Below are 14285 nucleotides of genomic sequence, written 5' to 3'. Positions count from 1 at the left end.
TCTTTCCACCTTTTGGTTATTATGAATAATGTTTCTATAAACATTTGTGTACAATGTATGAACATTTTGTGTGAGCATATGCTTTCATTCCTCTTAGGTTTATACATAGAAGTTGAATCACTGGGACATATGGTAACTCTATGTTTAACTATTTGAAGGACTGCCAGACTATCTTCCAAAGTGGCCATATCATGTTACACTCCCTTAAGCAGTATATGTAGGTTTTGATTTCTCACTGTCCTTGCCAACATTTATTATTACCTGACTTTTTGACTATTGCCATCCTAATGAGTATAAAATGATTTCTCATTATGGTTTTGATTTGCATTTCCCTGATGACTAGCAATGTCAAGCATCTTTTCATGTACTTATTGACCATCTATATATCTTCTTTGAAGAAATATTCTGATCCTTTGTCCAATTTTTAAAAAAGCTCTACATCAGTGAGGGACTTGAACTCATGACCCCAAGATCAATAGTCACGTAGTCTAATGAATGAGCCAGCCAGGTGTCCCTCCTTTGTTCATTTTTTAAATTAGGTTATTTGTTTTTTGTTATTAAGTTGTAAGAATTCCTTATATATTCTACAGTCAAGTCCCTTATCAGATAAATGACTTGCAAATATTTTCTCCATTATGTGGGTTATCTTTTCACTTTCTTGATTATATCTTTTTGAGAACAAAGGTTTTTGATTTTGATGAAGTCCAAATTATTTATTTTTAATTTAATGTGAGGAAAGTGTCCAACTTTATCCTTTTGCACAGGGCTATCCAGTTGTCCCAGCACCATTTGTTAAAAAGACTATTCTTTACAAACTGAATGGTCTTGGTACCATTGTCAAAACTCAGTTGACCACAGACATATGGGTTTATTTATGAACTCTCAATTCTGTTCCATTGATCTATATGTCTGTCCCATGCTGGTACTGCACTGTCTTGATTACTACTACTTTGTGCAAAATTCTGAAGTCAGGAAATATGAATCCTCCAACTTTTTCAAGATTGTTTGGTTATTCTGGGTCCCAGGTAATTCCATGTGAATTTTAGAATTGGCTTCTACAAGCCAGCTGGGAATTGGATAAAAATGTGCTGAATCTGTAGGTTCATTGCCATCTTAACAATAAAAAGTCTGTTAATCCATGGATATGAGACGTTTTTCTGTTTATTTAGTTCTTTAGTTTCTTTTAACAATGTTTTGTAGTTTTCAGAGTACAAGCTGTGCAACTCTTTGGTTAAAAGTTTCCCAAGTATTTTGTTGTTCTTCCTGCTACTCTAAATAGAATGGTTTTCTTAATTTCATATTCAGATTATTCACTATAAGTATGTAGAAATACAAATGGTTTTTGTAAATCGGCTGTAGATCCTGCAACCTTGCTGAACTAATTTACTACTTTAATACTTTTTTGGTGGATGTCTCAGGATTTTCCATATATAGATCATATTATCTACAGGCACCAGGGTGGCTGTCAGTTGAGCAACAGACTCTTGACTTTGACTCAGGTCATGATCTCATGGATTGTAAAATCGAGCCCTACATTGGGCTCCACCCTAAGAGTATGGAGCCTGCTTGGGATTCTCTCTCCCCTGCACCCTCTGTCCCCTCTCCTGCTAGCACATGTGCACTCTTTCTCTCTCAAAATAAATAATAAAATATTTTAAAAAGATCATGTTATCTGAGAATAGAGATAGTTTTAGTTCTTCCTTTCCAATGTGGATGCCTTTTCTTTTTCCTCAATAATTACCCTGGCTAGAACTTCCAATATTGAATAGAAAGTAGCAAGACCAAACATCCTTGTCTTGTTCCCAATCTTAGGTGGAAAGTGTCCAGTCTTTAATCAGTAAGTATGATATTAGCTGTGGGTTTTTCATAGGTGCTCTTCATCAGGTTGAGAAAGTTTTCTTATATTCCTAGTTAGTTGAATGTTTTTATTATGAAAAGATGTTGCATTTTGTCAAGTGCTTTTTCTAAGTCTACTGAGAGTATCGTGTAGTTTTTGTTTTTTATTCTACTGATGTTAAACTAACCTCACAATCCTGGAATAATTCCTAATTGGTGATGACATATAATTTTTTCTATATGTTGCTGTATTTAGTTTGCCGGTATTTTGGTGAAAATTTTTGCATCCATATTCATAAGCAATATTGGTCTGTAGCTTTCTTGAGTGAGGTCTTTGGTTTTGGCATCAAGGTATTACTGGAATAATAGAATAATAATAGAATAATAATAGAATAATAATAGAATTCTAATAATAATAGAATTACTGGAATAATAGAATAATAATAGAATAGAATAATAGAAAACTGGAAAGCGTTTTCTTCTATTTTTTGGAAAAGCTGCTGAAAAATTGGTATTAATTTTTCTTTAAATGTTTCACAGAATTCAGTGGTGAAGGCATCTGGGCCTGGGCTTTCGTATATTTCATCTAAGTTTCTATTTATTGGCATACAATTATTTGTAATATTCCTTTATAATCCTTTTTATTTCTGTAAGGTTGGTAGTAATGTCTCCTTTTCCACTTCAGATCTAGTAATTCTGTTTTTCTTGGCCTAGAATCTAGCTAAAGTTTTGTTAATTTTGTTGACCTTTTCAAAGAACCAGCTTTTGGTTTCACTGATTTTTCTATGTTGTTTTCTATTCTCTAATTCATTAATTTCAACTCTAATTTTATTATTTCCTTATTCCTGCTTCCTTTAGGTTTACTTTGTTCTTTTTCCAGTGCCTTAAGGTGGAAGGTTAGATTATTAATTTGAGAATTTTTTTAACACAGGTATTTACATCTCTAAATTTATCTCTAAGCACTGTTAGTTGCATCCTGTAAGTTTTAATAAGTTATGTCTCACTTTCATTCATTTCAAGTATTTTCCAATTTCTTTTTTATTTCTTCTTAGACCCATTGTATATTTAGGAGTATGTTATTTAATTTCCACATGTTTGCAAAATTTCCCAAATTTCTTTCTGTTTTTGATTGAGAATTTTATTCCATTGTGGCCAGAGAACGTTGTATTATTTTTATCCTTTTTATTTATTGAGGTTTGTTTTATGACCTAGCATATGATCTATCCTGGACAATTTTCATGTACCCTTGAAAAGAATGTGTGGTCTGCTGTTGTTGGATAGAGTATGCTATGATGTTTGTTAGGTCAATTGGTTTATAGCCTCTATTTCCTTGTTCAAGTTTTCTATCTTCTTGCTGATCGTCTGCTTAGTTGTTCTGTCCATTATTAAAAGTGAGAGTGTTGAAGTCTCCAGCTATTATTGTTGAACTGTGTTCTCCCTTCATTTCTGTCACTTTTGTTTCATGTATTTTGATGCTGTATTGCTAGGTACATATATGTTCAGATAAGTGTTATACCTTCTTGATGGAGTAACCCTTTTATCATTACAAAATGTCCCTCTGTATCTCTAGTAACACTTTTTTGTTTGCTTGTTTCAAAGTCTATTTAAAAGTCTGTTATTAGTGGAACCACTCTGGCTTTCTCGTGGTTGTTGTTTGCATAATATATCCTTTTCCACCCTTTTACTTTCAATGCATTATAATTTTTGAATCTGAAGTGTGTCTCCTATAGACAATCTGTAGTTGGATCTTGTACTTTTTTAAAAATTCAGTCAGACAATCTCTACGTTTGATTAGAGTGGTTACCCTTTTCACATTTAATGTCATTATTGATATAGGTGGATTTATGTCTGCCATTTTACTTTTAATCTATGTCACACTTTTTATACCTTTATTTTTCCTGTACTGCTTTCTTTTGCATTAGGTAATCATTTTATAATGTAGCATTTTAATATTTTTACTGATTTTTTTCACTATATTCTCTGAGTTATTTTCTTAGCCACTGTTCTAGAGCTTACCATATATATCTTCCATTATCAGAATCAGCTTCAGATGTATACTGACTTAATTCCAGTGAGATATAAAAATCTTATTCCTATATTGTTTTATTCCCTTCCTTCTTTTTTGTGCTATTATTACTATATACATTACATCTATAAATGCTATAAATTTAAGGTTAGATTGTTATAGTGTCAATTTTTATATATGTCTGTTTTTAAAATATATTTTTTAATGTTTATTTTTCAGAGAGACAGAGAGACAGAGTACAAGCAGGGGAGGGGCAGAGAGAGAGGGAGACACAGAATATGAAGCAGGCTCCAGGCTCTGAGCTATCAGCACCGAGCCCAATGCAGGGCTCGAACCCATGAACTGTGAGATCATGACCTGAGCCGAAGGTGGACGCTTAACCTACTAAGCCACCCAGGCACCCCTTTATATATGTCTTTTAAAGAAACAGAAACAAAAAAAGAAAATAAGTATATATTTATAGCTTTTGTTATATTAACTTCCTTATTTATCATTTCTGCGTCTTTTCATTTGCATCTGTGGATTCAAGTTACCATATGAAGTAATTTCCTTAGTCCAATACAGCTTTGTTCTCATTCACCAACTTGTGCTGTTACTGGAAAATATATTTCTATATGTTACAGGCCCAATAGCACATTTTATAATTATTATTTTATACAATTAATTTGTAAATCAATTAAGAGAAAAAGAAGGCATATGCATTTATGTTGTCTTTTATAATTACATAATTACCTTTACTGGTACTTTTTGTCTATTTGTGTGGATTCAAATTACTGTTTAGGGTCTTCTTTTACTGTTTATCATAAAGTTTGTTTGCTGACAACAAATTTTCTCAATCTTTGTTTATCTGGGAATATCTTTATTTCACCTTCATTTATGAAAGCTTTGCTGGATATAGGATTCTTGGTTGACAGTGTTTTCCTTTGAGCACTTAATATATTCTCTCACTTCCTTCTGGTTTCCATTGTTTCTGATGAGAAATCAGCTATTAATCTTATTTGTGTTCCCTTGTAACAGTTACTTTTTTCATGCTGCTTTCAAGATTTTCTCTTTGTCTTTGCTTTCAGTATGTTTACTATGGTGTACCTGTTTGTAAATGTCTTTGCAGTTATCTTACTTACAGCTTTGTAAACTTCCTTGGCTGTGTAATATTTTTCAGTGAATTTGGGAATTTTTCGGCCATTATTTCTTCTAATATTTTTTTCTGTTCCTTTCTTTCTCTCCTCTTCTTTTAGTACTCCCATTATGCATATGTTGGTGTGCTTAATGGTAGCCCATATTTTTCTGAGGCTCTGTGTTTTTTCTATCTATTCTTCAGATTGTATAATTTATACTGATTTTATTTTAAAGGTCGCTAATTCTTTCTTCTGACAGTTCAAACCTACTGCTGAGCTTCTCTAGTGAATTTTTCATTTCAGTAATTGTATTTTTCAAATCCAGAATTTCCTTTTGGTTCATTTTTATAATTTCCATCTCTTTAGTGATATTCTCTGTTTATGGAGACATTATCATCAAAACTTCCTTTACTTCTTTAATCATTGTTTCCTTTAGTTTCATTTTTTTTTTAATTTTTTTTTAACATTTTTATTTATTTTTGAGACAGAGAGAGACAGAGCATTAACGGGGGAGGGTCAGAGAGAGAGGGAGACACAGAATCGGAAGCAGGCTCCAGGCTCTGAGCAGTCAGCACAGAGCCCGACGTGGGGCTCGAACTCACAGACCGCGAGATCATGACCTGACCTGAAGTCGGATGCTTAACCGACTGAGCCACCCAGGCGCCCCTAGTTTCATTTTTTTAAAATAAAACGTTATGGGGCGCCTGGGTGGCTCACTCAGTTGAGTATCCGACTTCAGCTCAGGTCATGAATTTATGGCTTGTGGGTTCAAGCCCTGCGTCATGCTCTGTGCTGACAGCTCAGATTCTGTGTCTCCCTCTCTCTCTGTACCTCCCTGATCATGCTCTGTTTGTCTCTCTCTCTCTCTCTCTGTCTCAAAAATAAATGAACATTAAAAAATAAAATAAATTAAAAAAACATAGTTATAATGGACAGTTTGAAATTTTTATCAAATCTGACATCTGCTCACTCTCATAGGCAGTTTCTGTTGCCAGCTATTTCCAATGTATGCTTTTTATCTGTTTTTTCCTTTTTTCCTGGCCATATTTTTCTGTTCCTTTGTGTGTCTTAATTTTTTTTTTTTGGAAACTGGACATTTTAGATAATATATTATAGCAACTCAGGGTTCCAGTCCCCCACTCCTGGGGCTTGTTATTGTTATTTGCTTGCTTACTTGTTTTGTGACTGGCTGGACTATTTTAGTGAAGACTATTTCCACCTCAGCTCCCATAGTGAGTGACCTCTGATGTTGTTCCCTAGGGGGTGCAGCCTTGTGTATTCCCATGGACATCCTGGGATGACAGTGGTCTTAGTAGTACTCTCTTAAATTTTCTCTTGCTCTGACCACGTTGCTATGAAATTCCACTAATTTCCAGGTGATTATTCTCTTATTTTCAACAACGTCCTGGGGGCATAAAAATGCTCCACAGACTTATCCAACCAAATTTAGTCTCCTTTGAAGGGACAGTCTGTGAGGGCAGTGTTTGAGATCTGTTCTGGCTCCAGGAAGTCTCTTTCCCCAGTTCTCTCCAGCACACTAGCCTGCTTACTGTTTATCCCATATCTCCAATGACTCTACCAATCTCCCAATTGCTTTCCACCAGAATCTCCCTAAGGGTATTTTTGAGACTGCTGTTGGCTTAAACTTCTCCACTCTGTTGCAAATGAGGTCAGTTCCTTTGGGAAAAGACTTAAAGCTCTTAGTTTTAGTTTGTTTCTACTCCCAGGCAAAATCTCTGAGCCATGGCTCTGTAGCTGGGGTTAGGGATAAAAGTATAGTTCCTGACTGACACCCCTACTTTATTTAGTAGCTGAACACTCAGTGAATGGGATGAGTAGCCTCAGGCCTCCGTTTGCCTTTCCCAGCCTGGAATCTCTGTCTTACAAGCTGGGGCAAGGGAGACTGGAGTCCGAGAATTCTCAGCAGTGTTGCACCTATGGCAGAGCCTCTGTTCCCTGAGTAGGAGCTAGGCAGAAGAAGGAGTCCTCTTTGCTTGGCCACATTCACTGGAATTTGGCTTCAGCAACAGGTAACTTTAAATAGGATAAGAAATGTCCTGTAATGACAGTCTTCAACTGAGAGCCAGGGGCCCTGTGTTCTTGGTTGTACCAGTTTGGAGGGCAATTTCATCTTATTGAACTGGGAGGGGAAAGGGAGAGAGAGGATCTTGGGTCAGATACCATAGGTTCAACGTTCTTATTGAGTTTTAGTAGTTTTCTTGAATATGCATCTCTTCATTTGTTGAATGCACTTAGGACCATTTCCAGAGACTTAAAATGGTTCTTTTAAAATAATTTTCACCACTTGGGGAGCCTGGGTGTCTCAGTTAGTTAGGCGGCCGACTTTGGCTCAGGTCATGATCTCGCGGTCTGTGAGTTCGAGCCCCGCGTCCGGCTCTGTGCTGATAGCTCAGAGCCTGGAGCCTGTTTCGGATTCTGTGTCTCCCTCTTTCTGACCCTCCCCCATTCATGCTCTGTCTCTCTCTGTCTCAAAAATAAATAAACGTTTAAAAAAAATTTAAAATAAAATAAAATAAAATAAAATAAAATAAAATAAAATAATTTTCACCAGTTTCACTGAAGACTGGATCTGTGGAGTTTCTCATGCTGTTATACTGGAAGTGCACTATCTTTCAGAATTTGCAGTGCTTTATTTTAGAGGGTGACTATTTCATACATATAGATTCCACAGAACAATAGTTCTCTAGCTTTAATGTGCATATAAATCACGTGGGGAATCTTGTTAAAAATGCAGGTTCCTGGGGGCCCATCCTCCAGAGATTATTATTTTCTTTGACTAGGGTGCAAGCCAAAAGAAATGGAGTTTTTAGCAAGCTTACTATGTGAATCTTTGAAAAAAAAAATTGTACTATAAAGACTAATGCAGGGGCGCCTGGGTGGCTCAGTCAGTTGAGCGTCCAACTTCAGCTCAGGTCATGATCTCACAGTCTGTGAGTTCAAGCCCCGTGTCAGGCTCTGTGCTGACAGCTCAGAGCCTGGATCCTGCTTCGGATTCTGTGTCTCCCTCTCTCTCTGCCCCTCCCCTGCTCATGCTCTGTCTCTGTCTCAAAAATAAATAAAAATATTTAAAAAAAAAGATTAATGCATAACAGATAAGATTTATCTCTTCCTCCTCCTCCTCTTCATCTTTTTCTTCTTCTTTAAGCAGGTTCTTTATCTACCAAGGGGCTTTGCAGCTATAGTAGGATCAAACACTGGCTACTTAAACATCACAACAGAGTGTGTGTGTGTGTGTGTGTGTGTGTGTGTGTGTGTGTGTATTTACACTGAAATCTAGAAATACTGTCATTATAGGAAGTGCTCCCTATTTGGGGTTGGGGGCTTGCTGCAGCATCATGGCTTGGGGATGCCAAGCATCAAAGATGACAGATAATCCCAGAACAAGGCTTTTCAAATTGGGGGCAGGAGACCCACTTCAGAATCTTTATTTCTTTTGCACCAGATTTGACTTTTCCTTGGTGCTACCATTTGTAATTTCTCCTCAAAACAAAGAGAAAGAACACCAAGGCTTGGCTACAATTAGTCTGATTTACACACAGTCAAATGGGAATATGTGCCTCCGGTGAACAAATTAATAGCACTAAAGCAGCTATCAAACATGCTCTAGCAAAAAGGATTCCTACCACCCAGCTGCACATGGTTATCATTAATGTGAATCCTCACAGTCATAATAATAGAAAATGAACATCATTCCATATTTTAAAACTCTGGACAGAAACCATTAGCAATTTACTTTTTCCCAAAGAACCTGCTAATTAAAATTGTAAATAAGGCTGCATTATGTTTGGATTTACTCCTGTCAGTGTTTTTCATGAAGAAATAGAACATGGATGGCTATGGGATTGTTCTATTCCATATTACAGCTCAACCCTACTTCCATCTGTCCACACTCCCATCAGAGGAAAAGCCCACACTCAGAGGAAAGAGAATTTGTGAGAAAGGCTCCCACAGCAGCAGGCAAAATTAAGCAAGAAGAGTGCCCCCGAGAGCTTAAGAAACCTGGCTTTCTGAGGCACTGTAAGAAACCAGAGAATATCTTCTTACTAGGTTATGTAGGTGGGATATTTTTATTATTATTATCATCGTTATTTTGAAATTCAAAAAAACTAGGATTCCCCAGTGGGAACTGTAAAAGAACATGTTGTGGCAAAAATTCAAAGATCGACCAATTTTAATCTTTTTTCTTTCAGAGTTGCTCATGTACCTTATGCAGTAGGGTATCACTCCCACACTCTTGGTGTGTTAATAATTCATGGCCTTTATTGGTACCAATTCATTGACAGAACTTGGGAAATTTCTGGCTTTTCTTCCATGATTTAATGATATGTAGTTACTTCTCAGTAGTAGTCATCTCAGCTGGAGTTGGGTCTTTAGCCAGTATATAAAATTAGACACAAACAAAACTTAAAAAACAGATAAAGTTGATTACTTTTGTTTATAAAACAACATACTTGGGGCTTCTTTAATTGTAAGTTCTTTGATCCATTGTAGAACTAATTCACAGAACATTAATTACTATCAGTAAAAAAAAAAAAAAAAAAGAGCTTTAAGTCGGAGTTGACTGTCAATTTAAAAATATACATGAGGGGCACCTGGGTGGCTCAGTCGATTAAACATCCGACTTTGGTTCAGGTCATGATCTCATGGTTTGTGGGCGAGCCCCACATCAGGCTCTGTGCTGACAGCTCAGAGTCTGGAGCCTCCTTCAGATTCTGTGTCTCCTTCTCTCTCTGCCCCTCCCCAACTTGTGCTCTGTCTCTCTATGTCTCTCAAAAAATAAATAAATGTAAAAAAAATTTTTTTAAATGTACATGACTCCCCCATTTAAATAGAGATCCTTTTATTACACTCTATCATAGCATAACTACTCTTCCAATCTAAGACTTATTAGTTTATAATTATATATTTATTGGTGAGATTATTTATTAAACATTTGTCTCTACACTGGAACCTCCACGGAACAGACCATCTCTCTTTTGTTCACTATTATCTGCCCAATATCCAGCACAGTATCTGATTCTTAATTATTTGTGGAATGAATGAATGAATGAGGAAGTCATGATGTTAAGATCTTAAACTGGGAAGGTTGACTGAAAAGTTTTAGGATACTCTTGAATCCCCTAAAATTATCTTTTAAAAATGTGTTCATATACACATTACTCTGGGGAAAGGACCCACAACCCTTATTAGATTTCAAGGGGTTCTGTGACTTTCCCAAAAGGTATGGAATCACTGACCTATTTCAGCAGTAAAAGAGGATTCAATACCAAAGAACTTACCTATAACCTGAATCAAAGTATGCTACATGTACCTTTACATGGACAGATTTGTGGGCATATGTATAGGTGGGTGTATAATTTCCAAGAACAGTAACAGAAATGCCTCAGTAAATTTACAGAACAATCCACATTCACACTTCCCCTGAGTAGCTGATCATTCTATGGTCACTGGGCTCTAGGAGTGGCTGCTTGCATTCATCTGTTTCTTGGCAGCAACATCCATCACTCAGGCCAGAGAAAAGGAGTCTATAATTCTCTCCTTTCACCTGTTTGGGATGCTGACATCCCTCTTTGTGGGAGTTGTTTTTAATAACAAACCTGTAAACCTACTGGTTAACAAAGGCACAAAGCCACATTTATAAAGCACTGGTGCCCAGGCAGTTTGATCAAACAACCCTGGGATTTCCCTTCCCTTGCCCTACAGCCAGAGAGGAAAGCCAACCTAATCAGTCCAAGGAGGCCTCTGAGTGTGGCATGCCTTCACAGCCAGCCGTTGGAGACTATGAGATGGGCTGAGCATGCTAATTAGCTGTTGTATATTAAATCTCTTCTCTCTCTCCCAGCTCCACAAGAGGCTTCCCTTCAGTAAATTCCCTCCCTTGTTTTTGTCCTGAAAATGGAGACTTCCAAAGTAAATTTGTCATGAGAAAGGTTTCTGTTGTGCCATTAACTCTCAGTGATCCGTATTAACAGAGAAGAGCAGTGGTGCAGATAATTCAAAGCCAAAGGCTCTATTTAGCTTTGTAGTTCATTGTTTTGAGGGGCTTGGTAGCAGTTACCTCCCTAATTATGTTTGTCTTTGCTTCTTACTAAAATGAGTTTGTCTGCCTCAGGGCCAAGCAGTTGGGTGACATGAAGATTCTGGCACAGAATTTGTAAAATTCACCAGGGGATGTCCACAAGGCACCCAGATAATCAAACTTGACTAGATTTGAGTTCACATTCTTAATCACCTGTGATCAATTGCTTTGCTCCTCTGTGACTAAAGTGAGCCAGGGATGAGACATAATTATAGGAGACAAGTTAGAAGGAAATGAGTCTTTACATTTAGATGAAGACACAAGTCTATTGTAGGCAAAACTGATAACAAAATCAGTGTTGATGTTTTCCTTGCCTGGTCCTACAACCTCCTATTCTGTAGCCACAGTTCTCTTGCTATGCTAATTTCATGATGATCATCTCTGACTTACACCTTGCTATGGTTCCCTGTGCTAGTCATTAGGGCTATTCACAAATACCCCGCTCTCTTCTCCCGAACACATGGTAGGACATACATCTCCACTCAGCAGGTTAGATGTGGCCGTATGCCTGATGTCAGCTAATGAGATGTGATCAAAAGTGGCATGTGACACTTCTAGGCAGAAGGCTTCAGAGCCAGCAAGTGCGGGGCAACCAGCAGCATGTGAGACGGCGGCTGCTCTGCCAGCCTGAGTCCCCAGTGACCTTGATGAGCAGAACTCCTACCGGCCAGTGATGGGCATATGGTAGGACCAAGAAATAAATCCCTATTGTTTTAAACCACTGAGATATTAGAGTTCTTGTTAACTCAGCATATCTCTATCACTGCATATATCAAGCTACATCATGATTGGGTTATTTCCCCAACTAGACACTGAACAACTTAAGGCCAAATGGTTTCTTCTTCAGGACATGAAATTTAGTACATAGCATATTTAAAACAACCTGGTAGAAAATGAAACTCCCTTCCTTCCTGGCCTCTGTGATCCTCCATGTTTTATGTTTTCCTAACACTTGCCCCCCCTCCCAGCACCACTGGCTAAAATAAGAAGGTGTCTTTGGTGTTCAGATATATGGTGGGGTTGGTGTTTGTGTGTGTGGGGGGAGGGGCGGGGGGGGTGGCAGTGGAGCTATTCTTTTTGACCAGGAGCACAAGTAGGAAGAGCTGGCAGAAGAACAGAGGGAGGTAAGTCAGAGAAAAATTAGGCTACAGGCATTTTGAATAAAGCAGGTTCAAAGGGCAGACAAAATTTTGAAATAAAGTCTTGGGGCAACCACACAGAAAAAACAGTATCCCAAAGTGTTAGGTTTACAAAGGATCATAGGTTTTATCTGGACTAGACCTCTACATCATCATCATCATCATCATCATCATCATCATCATTATAACACCAATATTAACTGATAACTTACTATGAACCAGGCGCAACTCTAACCGCTTTACAATTAACTAATTGAACCCTCACAACAACCTTATAAGGTAGTTATTACTGCCATTTTACAAACGAAGAAACTGAAGCCCAGAGAAATAAATTCCATATGGCCACACAGCTAGCAAATATCTCTGTGAATTCAGCATCTGCTTGAACACTCTTCAACCTGGGGAGTTTGCTAGCTCCCAGGGCCTCCCACCCGCCTGAGCTACATCCTGCCTCCCCTTCCAACTGCACTCCCCCACAGTTCTGCCTTCTAGACCAACACAAAGCAATTCTACCCTCCTTTCTCCAAGGTAAACCTTCATATATCTGAAGGCAGCAATTATGTATCCCTTTAGGCTGCCCTTCTCCAGTCTAAACAACCCCAATTCACTCAACTGTTTCCAATGAGCCTGTGGTCCCACACCATCCCAGTTCAGTCACTCACATATGCTAAGGACCCAAAAATGTTGGTTAAATCAGCAGAGTGGAACTGGTGACTTTCCCTTATAGTCCTGTGCCGAGCAAATGCCTTCTACAATCCCAGCACCTTTCTTTCACCAAGAAAAGCAGAGTCTAGAGGCAGAAATGGAGCCATAATCTGCGATAGGAACAGCAGGCTGGCCATGTGTCCTGCACACATCCCCACAGAATGCTACAGAATCCGCATGTTTAGAGTTCCTCCTTTCCACTCAGGTCTCAAGTCTATTTCCACCCCTCCCTCCTTCTTCTCCTCCCCCCCCAGGTCCTCCCACCCCCACTGCCCAGCCCCCAGAGGCAGTACAGAGAGCAGGCCCTCTACTCACCATGGAGTTCATGGCAAAGTGATTGTGCTGTGTCTGGAGGTCTAGAGCATGCTGGTAGCTCACGCCGATCTCCGTATGGCTCTGGAGGAATAACTCCTTGTTGTGGCTTATCCAGTCGAACATCTAGAGGTGACAAGAAGGTACAGAGTAGTCAGAAGGGTCATGGGTCCAACAGTGCAAAACTTTGAGCTACTGGAGAAAAAAAAGTCCTCCTGACGGAGCCCAGTGAGAACCAGTCATCATTCTCAGAGTGGGGGTGGCCCACAGCCTGGTCTCCCAGGAAAGCCCTCACGTTTAGCATAAGGATGCATCAGCCTCTGTGCTACTCTACAGAGCCTAGGGGAAGAAGAGAAAACGAATGAGAGAATCAGGGAGATGGGGGAAAAAGCTATTGTTATTACCCCTATCTACTACTCCTTTGGAAAAACATTTACAAAGCCTCAAAAGGACACCATGCTTGTTTTAGGGACAGGTGCTGAGGGCACAACATGGAGGCTTAATCCACTCCCTACTGCACTAGCAGAAGAGAAGCAACAGGGCACCCTAACATGCCACTGATCCATATCATGTCACCCAACCACACACATTGTTGAATTGACTCTGGACTATACCACCTTTTCTCATGACTCCACAGCCCCCCAATTCCAAGGTTTCTGCTATAACCTATCAGGAACCAGAAGAGGAGGGATTTGGGGGGTAGGGTGAGCACTGCCTGGCGCAGTGGGCACTGAGCCATTTTCCTCCCCTTAGCTCTCTACCCTGCTTTTTGTTTCGGCTTCCACCTCTCTCCCAGGCAGCCCACACACATTAAGGGGAGCTGACCAGAACCCCAGTTCCAAGGGACGGATCACTCTAAAGGTTATCCATCCTCAGGACACCACATCTAAGCCAGTCAGTGTAGGACATTTCCCAGCCAAAGGGATTGTCTCAGAAAAGGAATGTTATCCAATTCAGTACAATAAGACACTGGTCTGGGAAAATAGAACCTAGTTCTTCAGATATAATTTCTGGTCCTCTGATACTGTCATTGTGACCCTGAGCCTCAATCC

The 14285-nt window shown here is 38.9% G+C and overlaps 1 protein-coding gene across 7 annotated transcripts in view; it reads right to left on the bottom strand.

Annotated features, from left to right (window-relative positions):
* Positions 1–14285, bottom strand: part of KALRN (kalirin RhoGEF kinase) — a 598446-nt gene that overhangs the window by 394972 nt on the left and 189189 nt on the right. For all 7 annotated transcript variants that reach the window (XM_042954425.1, XM_042954412.1, XM_042954414.1 and 4 more), the window contains one exon: positions 13237–13359. In XM_042954425.1, coding sequence (XP_042810359.1) covers positions 13237–13359 — 123 coding nt within the window. The remainder of the gene's footprint in view (positions 1–13236; positions 13360–14285) is intronic.

This window comes from Panthera leo, chromosome C2 (assembly GCF_018350215.1).
Source record: "Panthera leo isolate Ple1 chromosome C2, P.leo_Ple1_pat1.1, whole genome shotgun sequence".
Lineage (NCBI taxonomy): Eukaryota > Metazoa > Chordata > Mammalia > Carnivora > Felidae > Panthera > Panthera leo.
This window is presented reverse-complemented; position numbering and strand designations above follow the sequence as displayed.